This window comes from Erigeron canadensis, chromosome 3 (genome assembly GCF_010389155.1).
Source record: "Erigeron canadensis isolate Cc75 chromosome 3, C_canadensis_v1, whole genome shotgun sequence".
NCBI lineage: Eukaryota > Viridiplantae > Streptophyta > Magnoliopsida > Asterales > Asteraceae > Erigeron > Erigeron canadensis.
The window spans coordinates 38,619,615-38,629,586 of record NC_057763.1 but is presented as its reverse complement, the minus strand read 5'-3'; the positions used below and the strand labels follow the sequence as shown (position 1 = coordinate 38,629,586).

General features: G+C 36.8%; 1 protein-coding gene across 3 annotated transcripts; it reads right to left on the bottom strand.

The window, feature by feature from the left end:
* Positions 1-742: 742 nt before the first annotated feature.
* LOC122592473 (protein transport protein Sec24-like At3g07100) lies at positions 743-8,830 on the bottom strand. Of its 3 annotated transcripts, none has more exons than XM_043764711.1 (14): positions 8,718-8,830; positions 7,157-8,237; positions 6,879-7,017; positions 6,087-6,277; positions 5,678-5,785; positions 5,375-5,578; positions 4,592-4,823; positions 4,230-4,379; positions 3,974-4,130; positions 3,453-3,580; positions 3,033-3,355; positions 2,751-2,939; positions 1,825-2,066; positions 743-1,230 (listed from the first exon to the last, which is right to left on the bottom strand). In XM_043764711.1, exons 2-13 carry the CDS (start codon positions 8,198-8,200, stop codon positions 1,839-1,841), a joined length of 3,093 nt encoding a protein of 1,030 aa, XP_043620646.1. In that variant the 5' UTR covers positions 8,201-8,237; positions 8,718-8,830; the 3' UTR covers positions 743-1,230; positions 1,825-1,838. The 3 variants fall into 3 exon arrangements, with proteins under 3 accessions (XP_043620646.1, XP_043620644.1, XP_043620647.1); XM_043764709.1 differs by having other exon boundaries at positions 743-1,227; XM_043764712.1 differs by having other exon boundaries at positions 743-1,190.
* Positions 8,831-9,972: the final 1,142 nt, after the last annotated feature.

Genomic DNA, 9,972 nt, shown 5'->3' with positions numbered 1-9,972 from the left:
ACTCTCGAACCACCCCCCCCCCCCCCCCCTCTCTTAATAATCCACCCCTATAAATGTAGGAAGTGAGATTCGAACCCTAGTGAATTTCCCTAAGGTCAAATATCAGTTAAATACTGGTCCTAAATCTGCCACGAAATAAGTCAAGCATGGCTCCACCTGACCTGGTCTTTCGCCCAGTTAAAGTCTGAAATGGTCCAAAATGTAGCCTGACCAGAAAATGCACTATGATATGTCGTCAAAGCCAACACAGCATTATATAGATAAGCTTGAACTAAATCAAAATGCTAGCAAAAACTTGCATGCGCATAACATCTTGAAAAACATATGAAAGCCTAAATGGGTGTCAATGTCTGGTCCAGAAATAGTTGCAAAGGGGAAATGGTGTCATGTTTTTAAACCAATTATATTTGCCATCTGAAAAAACGATATGAAAAAATATATATAGAGCCATGTCATCGACACATTTACAACTGCATCCGATTTCTAGGATACAATGACCTAATTGGAACAAGACAACTTATGACTGAGAAATACAAAAAGTTTGTTGAATGAATCAAAATATACATGAAATTTAGACAAAAAACCTATTTCTTTAAGCACAAACTGTTTTTGTGAAATTTTCAACCAAAAGGTACGCAATCATTAAAGCAATACTTCAGAATTATCAGTTTATCACCATCAAACCCATTATCATTCTATTCCTGAATGAATAATTGAATAAAGTTAGAGATATGTCACTAACTTTTTGTTTCTCCATAAACTCAAGTGAAACATTCATTCCCTGTATAGATTAACCTTACAAAAATCATTCGTAAGAATAAAAACAAGAGGATACAACCCAAATACACATTGATGTGTACACCACCTTAAAAAGGCATCTAAAACAAATCCAACTACAAAAAATCTATAAGGGGTAAAACCGACAAAAATGAAATCACGACTATGATTAATGATTGCCACAAAAAGATATGCACCAGTCCCTAAAACTTTAATATGCTCCCAAAGCAACACCCGGTTTTATCTTCCATGGTAGTTCTAAACAATGAATCACAATGGGGAAAATTATGTCTTTTCCTAACCACTTTAGCTCGAAATCCCACAGTAAAAAACTGCTCTTTAAAGCGTGGTCGATCAAAACAAAGACTCTGAAAGATCAGTGATTGTACCACAAATGAATCTATTTTCATCAGCTGAAAAGGCAGTGAAGAAAAAGAATCTAAGCTCAACCTGCTATTCAATATTTCCGAAAGAAATGTATCAGAATTACAAGGGGTGAGGCGAACTAAAAGTAAATGTAAAACCTTTTACAAGAGGTATCATTTCAAGGACATAAATTGCATAGACCCCACTTTACAGTTGCATATAGGACATCGTAAAAAAAAATGTGATATTCATATGTACACCAGCGTATAGCCGATTTAATTAGTCAATATTCTTCCAGGTATGTTCACCACTTATAAATATGGGAGAACTCAGGTGTTGAATTTGATGCTTATTATAAAGCATAATTGCAAAATTCCATGTGGTTTACGTTTCATTTATTTAATGAACCCCTATTAAAACATACACTAAAAGCCCATTGATCTACTTTTCTGGTGTGTTGAGGTGTGCTGCCTACAGTAATGAATAACATAAATTTTAAGAGGTGTTCATTATCAATGGAGTTTGGGGTTTGTTTAGGATCTATATTATGAGGACAATAGAGGAACAACAGAACTGCTGCGAGATACTAAATCAATATTTCTGAATATGTTGCACGTTTCGGATATTACCAAACTTCTTTTCCTTTTAGCAACAATGAAAACCGATTAAGTCGAGAATTACCTGCATATTGTGTATCATTGCTGGACTTGTCGATGTATTTGAAGTATCCAGTCAACGTAACTACCCATACCACCAACCTGTTCCTCAACCAGATTCGAGAGTAAGAAGAAACCTTCCCGAGGCTGTTCACCTTGCCTCACAAGATGACATAAAGGATAATATGATGCATCAGCCCCTCTAAGTTTCTTTAGAATCTGCATCAGCTTTCTTGACATTTCATTGTCAAGTTCAACAAGACTTGCCTAAATTTCAAAATGGTAATTAAAATCAGTAGAATTCATATAGAGAGAGCTTAGCAACTGAAAATTAATTTATTATAGTTGAGGAAAACTTCTATGTTAGTTTTGTAAGGCTATTATTCACAGATGTTCACATATTAGTCCCCAAAGGATTCATCTACAACCTCTTGGCAACAAATATTAATTTTCTACAAGAGAGGGAGTAAAATAGCACATTTAATGAACAATGAATTAGCTGGTCATTATTATAACTTTTGAGGATATGGCCGATCAACATGACATATTGACATCTTATAACAATTAGATTAACTATATATAATTAGCTGAGATCAACATTTTCCAATATACATACCACCCACCCCGATGACAATCAGATATGTTTTAAGAGGTCCATATTAGCTGAACAATATAAGCAGTGAATAGTCCATTGGTCATTGAGAAATGATAATAGGAAAGTATACTGAATTCACCTTAATAACAATCTAAATTTTTTAATAAAAAGATTATAGAGGTTTTATGCATTAAAAAGTGGAACCTTTGGGTGACTTTTGACTTTTTTCTTTAAGGGTTTTTGTACCTGTTTGGCCCATTAGATATGAGACATAACCTAAACAAACCCAGTTATAAGCAGATGGATAGAAACGGAGAAACCGCAATCTCTTTAGAGGGGTACATGAAGGATCATACCCTTGAAAAGTCTGTAGCAAGATCCTCCCCAACTAAATTTCTGGATATATCAGGGGAAAGCATTTGTCCGAACCACACTACTAAACGGAAACCATCATCGTATACGAAAACCCCTCTAGAATCTAAGCTCTCTGTAGCAAGTGGCAACCTTTTACAAACCTTCTCAAAGTCATCAGTCTGCATAGATGACTGCAAAACCAATAGCGTTCAAGTAACTTCTGAGATCATATATATATATAGCATAAAAAGAAAACGGATATAGTGTGAATAAAGTGGGTTTACCTTCACAAGGTACTCGTCTACACGTAACAAGCTAGGATACAAAAGCTTTAACATCTTCTTAACAGGCAAAGCCATCATGGTGAAACCAGCCGCACAGCGCTCATCAAGCTGTGAATCAGCATAACCACCACGAAGTGCTGTTGACTTACAAAGAGCCAACCCATATAGGCATAGGTATTTCAATGATTCTGGGTAGATCATTCTGGTTCCCACACGGTGCTGCACCGCGTGGAGATTACGGTATTCTTTAAGGGCTTTGACAATTCTCAGTTGAAGACTATTACGAGTCTCTTCTAGTTTGTAGTTCAGAGATTTTTCAATCGCTACAAATAATAGGAATGCATATTACAAATAACAATCAATATGGGAAATATAGAAAACTAGAAATACTTTTCTTATACAGGGAAAGAAATACTTTACCTAATCTACCAAGCAAAGAAACAATGGCACCAGTATCTGCCTGGCGGTACATCTCTCCTAAATCAGAAACCACTGATGCTGCAGCAGTGTGTACTCTAATTCGTCTTTCACCCGAAGATGACGTGTGTCTTTTTAATGTTAAGTTTTCATGAAAATCAATCAAAAACCAATTGGATTATCGAGAATTACGTGCATAAGCATGTGCCTACCCAACTAAGCAATTAAACAGCTATATCGTTATTTTTAATTTTCAGGCTGAACTACAAATACGAAAATAAAACCACCAAGAATGAATATGTGTGTGTGTGTAATAAGGCTGTGTGCATGTGGGATGGTTATTTGGGTAACTGCTGTGCCTTCTCAAGCAAAAAGCTGTTTCTTTTGGTAATTATAAGAAGTGGCACAACGCACAACATACAGTAAAGAAACATCACATCAAATGGGCTAGTAAATCGAGTAAAACTCAAGAACACAAAGAGCTGATTAAAAAAAGGAAACTTCTCAAAAGAAGTGAAGGATACAATAAAGCAACTTGAAAGTACACAATTTGAGTAGTGAGCAACGTCTCTTCAAGTGCAAACTGCATTGCATAAGCTTTGTCACAGTCCACAGCCGGAAGTGCTAATAGATCGGTAGATCTCAACATAAAATTCCCATGATAGGAAGTGAAACGCACCCCTGGAGAAACAATTAGAAAAAATAAAATTTCTTGTGCAATATTAAACCCAACATTATAAGACTAGCAGGTTTGTAGTCTTGGGATAATATAAGACTAACCTTTTCCACATCTGATACGCATCACAGCTTCCCAAGCAGTTTCTCTAGTGAGGTCCCTAGCTAACTCATGTCTCAACTTCTCTTTGTGGATGGCAGAATGAAAGCTTGGATAGTAATAAACTTGACCACCTGTGTATTTTGCCAAAGTACCTAAATGGAAGACAGTAAAAGTATAGCTCAACCAAATGACATATTACATATATAAAGCTTTAAAATGCCCAAAACTAAAGACATGACATAAACCTAATAAAAGGAAGAAAATTCCATAAAGTAAAAGAAGAACACATGTATTCAGTCATAATAAACATCATTTTTCAGAACGGCTTGGGTCTGAAAGAATAAAGTTCGTGATCAATACAAACCTAGCGAGGCTATATCAGTGTACTTATCACTGAATGCATAGACGTTCACTGCAACCTGGTACTTCGTAAAATCAGCAGCCATCTGTTTATAAAACGCGTCTTCTGCTTGCCTTAAAGCATTTTCTTTATCTGAACCATATACACGAATATCATCCCCTCGCAACCTTAACCGACCGACGCCAAGTGATGGAAGAGTACTTTGGAAAATTAACAATTTCCCTCCCAGTTGGCTCTGCATTAATTGAAGACACTAATGTCAATGATGAATCAATAATGGTATAATACACAATCAACCACTTCCAATAGCCAGCTAAATATCAAAGGTAGAAAAATGGGAAAGTTGACTAACGGGTCAAATTGGGTTCAAATCGAAGTGGGGCATTTTTTACCAGGTTGGTTTGACCCACAAACTTTAGTCCAAATTTTAAGATTATATATAAACTTTGATACGGTAACTATGATTACAGAAAAATTTTATTTAAAGAACAAAAAAATTCTGGAGACTGTATGCAATAGGGAAAAAAAAAACTTTGGGTAGTACACCCTCTGACCTACGTATCCCATTTGACAAGACTCCCTTTTACTTTATCTTTCATTTGATCATTTGAAATGAACACATCCAAAATGCACATGCTTAACTGGTTGAAATTGCCACTACTAGATAAATGCCATTTCACGATAACCAACATCAGAAGAAGCATTGCATAAGACAAGCACGCTTGTGATAGCCAATATAATGCCACAGATTATATTTATAAGCGGTGGAAAGTTAAATGAACCAACCATAACCATAAAAGCTGCTTTGAGGGCTGGCCCAAAAGCAGATTCCACATTCTCATTGTCTTGAAACATAGAAGGCAAGCTATCCAGAAAGGCATCCACCACAGTTCTAGATTCTGACAAGTTGACAAGGAGATCATCTGGCAAGGGAATAAATATATCATCCAAATCAGACACCACCATCATTTGAGGCTGCGTCAAAGACGACTGGCAATCCAAAAAAGATAAATTGTTCAACATAAGTTAAGCAATATGTTAGAGAAATGATAGCATGTTTTACAGCCAGTAAATTTCTAAATCACTTACCTTCATATTGTAAAAATGAATTGTGCTGTCAAAAGTAATGAACCCAATCTGGGTTCTGGTGCTGCCTGGCAATTTATCCAAACAAGATTTGATAGTATGTGCAATCACCTATAAAATCAAAGAGAGAGCAATTAAAACAAAGCCAAAGGTTATTGAGCAGATATACAACCACTTCGAGATGTAAATCAGGTTAACAACAAATAAAAACGGGTATCAAATGTGTCACCATATCACATAATTCTGCGCACTTCGTACCTATAGTACGCCTTACCCAGAATGAAAAACCCATGCATAAACTAGTTAGTATTTATTAGCTTCATATGTTAATCCAGATAAGCTATTAGAGTACATACATGTAAGGATTACAAAAGGTATGATATGCCAAGGCAATATTGCCAGAGAAGGATACCTCAAGCATTCCGCTTTTAACCGAATATACTGATACGTCGATCAGGAAAAAGTACAATGGTGGCATTGGTGGCCGCACCATGTACTCAGCTGGAGCAACAAATTCCACACAACCCTTCGTAAGCTCGGGACGTTGATCTAGATCAACCCTTTTTCCAGTGGCATCCAACTGAGCGAAATAATCAGCTTGCACTGTACATCAAGATAAATATTGTTTAGAATGAATACAAAGCTGCCAGCTGCAAGATTCCAATAGAAAAAGTAAAAATCTTTTTTCTCAAGAGTGTGGAGGAAGAAACACCGATAGTGATAGTGATTATCAAGATTATAAGCATAATTGATAATACCGAGAGTAAAGACGACTGAAACCAAATATTATTTTTATGAACACAGTCGATGGAAAGTGGAACAGTCACTAAAACAGAAAGCATGCCCATTAAACCCGTATAGGAACCCTCAATCATGCAACAGTGCTTTTATATAATATCATTTTTAAGACTCGAATTCTACACATAATATAGAGACACTATAGATATAGTTACAGCCTCAAGGAAATTACTTTTAAGTTTTTGATTTCCATCTGCAAAACATATACAGTACTCTTCAAAATAAACCATACGAATAAGAAGTAGGGACAAACTTAAAGCTTCTTAGAAACCTCAACAAACAAAAGGGAACTTTATGTGATCATATATCGTTAGAGGAGTTATGCTAAAGCTGACACTTACGGTGGTGGAAAAGTGAAAAAAAGTTGATATAAGATTTGCAATAAACTTAAACTTCAAAGCATTACCATCATTGAGCATGGCACATATATTGCATCGCCACTTTCTTCCACCATCAGTAAAAGTCACATATGGGTTCACATATGTACGACATCTTCTACAACGCACAATGCCCGTTGTGGCAAAATTTACTATTGGGACTTCCTCCTGAAAAAGCAGTTCAGATAGGCATCAAATTATTATTCAAGGTAAAACAAGCATTTTATCCTAAAGTGCTTGGTCCAAATGTCTTGTTGAACCTAAAGTGTATATTTAGAGTCATTGCGCTGATTATATAGATGCTTACCCCTTCAGGAGATTCTGCCAGTGGACAAACAACTGCTCCAAGAGGCAAATGCCACCTTGAAACTAGGGACTGAGAGCTTGGTATGGCACTAGTAGTAAGCCGTAAATATCTGGAATTGCAATTCATGGGATACTGTTGAGCAAAAGAGCTTGGTTCTACATCACCATCCAGTGGTCTTGGCAACGCTTTAGCATCAAGGCCAGCATCAAAAGATCCTGGGGCAGACCCGATAGAAAGTGAGTTGAAGTCTTCAACCAATCCTGACATACCTGTTGGCGGTGAGGAGCCTCCAACATACGTTCCTAAAGGAGATGCTATGGGTGGAGCCGGTCCATAAGCACTTTGATGAGAGGTAAAGGAGCCTGATGTGGTTGGTGGAGCATAACCTCCTTGATAAGAAACAGGCACAGCTGGATACCCAGGGAAAGCAGATGATGAAGGAGCCCGTACAGCAGCAGGATGAGGTGGCCCAATCGAAGGTTGTGGTTGCTGCATACTTGAATTGGAAGAAAAGTATCGTGAATCTACTGACTGAGGACCGTTATTGCTAGAAGGCACAGTGTTCACGCTTGGAGGTGGAGAACCGATAGACATTGGTGGTATTTGTGGTTGTCGGTTCTGAAAATTTGACATGGGTGGACCCTGAGTTGCAGGAGGAGGTCTCATAGTTGGAGGAAATACAGGCTGTCCAACAGGAGAAGTGCGTGGTGGCGGTGCTTGAGCTGTTGATGGGAACGACGGCGTTGGGAAGCGTTGGAAAGGTCCACCGGTTGGCGGGCCATAAGAAGCAGCAGGCCTAGCTGCTTGCATGGGTCTAAAACCAGGAAGCTCTGGTCCAGCCACAGGCCCAGAAGGGAAAGATGGAGGTGCACTCGGGGGAGCAGGAACTGCAGTCGGATTAGGGACTGATGTCGGCCTGAAAGCAGAAGCCTGCATTCCAACGACAGGACGAGACGATGAAAAAGGTGAGCTGCTTTGAGGAGGGGCAAAGGGAGCAGCTTGCCTTGGATAATCATTAGCTTGATTGGGATTTTCAGTCCCCATGCCTCACTTTACTGCTATTAATGCTTGTATAAATAATCTGCAAAACTACATCATTATTAAAAGCCAAAGAAATATTCACAAAATTCATACCAATACCACTAATTAGTAACCTTATATACAAATAAACTTTCTTCTAATTCGAGACGGTCTGCCCACCCTTGGCTCCGATACAATGTGACCTAATTCAAACAGTGTATGTGTACATACATATTTTAACAGTTAAAAAAATGTATTATGAGCGAGTACATAATTAAGGTTAGAAAAAAGTAATAATAATAATAATAATGCATATCTACATCTACATATACTAGTGTATCAGAATAGTGGTCAATTACCTAATGCTCATCATCACTAAAACCTAAATTAATTATTCATAAATTATAGGCAATTGGATATATATGTATATGTGTCTGTGTGTGTGTATATATTCGAGTAGAAACAGGTAATGAATCACGTTATGAAACGGGCACGCGCACACACACACACACACAAATATATATATATATATATATTGTACCTGATCGGTGAGATCTAAGGGAAGATCGCCGGAAAATAACGGAGATCGGGGGAGTGTGAAGTGAATGGTGATTTGGACTTTCGAACCAAAAATTCTCCGTCTCAAAGTTATTATTATTATTTAGTTTAATTTAATTTACTAACAAGGTACCAAAATTGATTCATTACTAATGGGGTGTAACTCAATTTAGTCTACATTATTTTTCTTTTTAGGCGTACACTAGAAATAAACACTTGCGCGTTGTTGCGGAGCTTTTATAGTAACGTTGTCGCAGATTATATTACACAATTTGCGGCGAGACTCAAGTAGATTATCTTTTCAGATGACAATGTTTTGGTACAAATTTGATAAAGTCACCAACAAACATTTATTTGACATTGTAACAATAAAGTATTTTATTGATAGGCTAAAATGTAAAAGATAAAAACTTTAGGGGGTTAAAAGGTAAAGATGTAAAAGTTGATGGGCTAAACTGTAAAAGGAAAAAACTTTGGGGGTTAAAAAGTAAAAAGAAAACTTTAGGGAGTTAAAATGTAAAGTAGTAAAAGGTGATGGGCTTAAATGTAAAAGGTAAAATCTTTAAGGGGTTAAAAGGTTTAGTTCAAAGTTGCATGTATGTGTAGTTGTACCATGTGCATAGAAACTTGTAAAAAACCAATTGGTTTTTAGTATATATATAAATATGTGACTTATCCTTTTTTTTTATCTATTTTTTTTATTAAAACACTATATTTTTTTTTAAAAGTGTGGATCATTTGCTCGCAACAGGGGATCTCACTTAAATTATATTAACCGGATCCACGCTAGAGAGCCTCGTCACCCTCAATACCTAGTAACATCTCCAGGACTCAAATCTGCTTCACTGGAGGACTTTATTGTGAAATTCCCTCAAATGTCCTTCCCATGTCTCAAACTTGAGACCTCCAGCAATCTAGCATGTAAAGCTGGTGCTCAACCACTAAGCTATAATGGAAAGTACATAATTGCACGTTATCATTTATCTGTTTTACTTTTTTATTTTTTAAACTCTAAATGGATAAAATTTGGCTACCAGATAACCTAATATCAAATAACAACTCGTACATCCACTAACACACACGGTGTTGAATATCCCAAACCCACCATTTAATTACATTCTGGGATAAAATTTATAAAATCTCCATCAACTAAATCTTTTTCGAGATTGACATGCCAAAAGAACGAAAGAAACATGTAACACCCTAATGATATGTATACCATTTTGAATTAATAAAGT

What these genes read in the sequence shown, in the direction of transcription:
- LOC122592473 (XM_043764711.1), bottom strand. Translation starts at nt 8,200, where the DNA reads ATGGGGACTGAAAATCCCAATCAAGCTAATGATTATCCAAGGCAAGCT. An exon ending in TAGACGAGTACCTTGTGAAG is followed by an intron (nt 2,940 to 3,032) that starts GTAAACCCACTT and finishes TTGGTTTTGCAG; the next exon opens with TCATCTATGCAGACTGATGA. An exon ending in TTGCTACAGACTTTTCAAGG is followed by an intron (nt 2,067 to 2,750) that starts GTATGATCCTTC and finishes TTTGAAATTTAG; the next exon opens with GCAAGTCTTGTTGAACTTGA.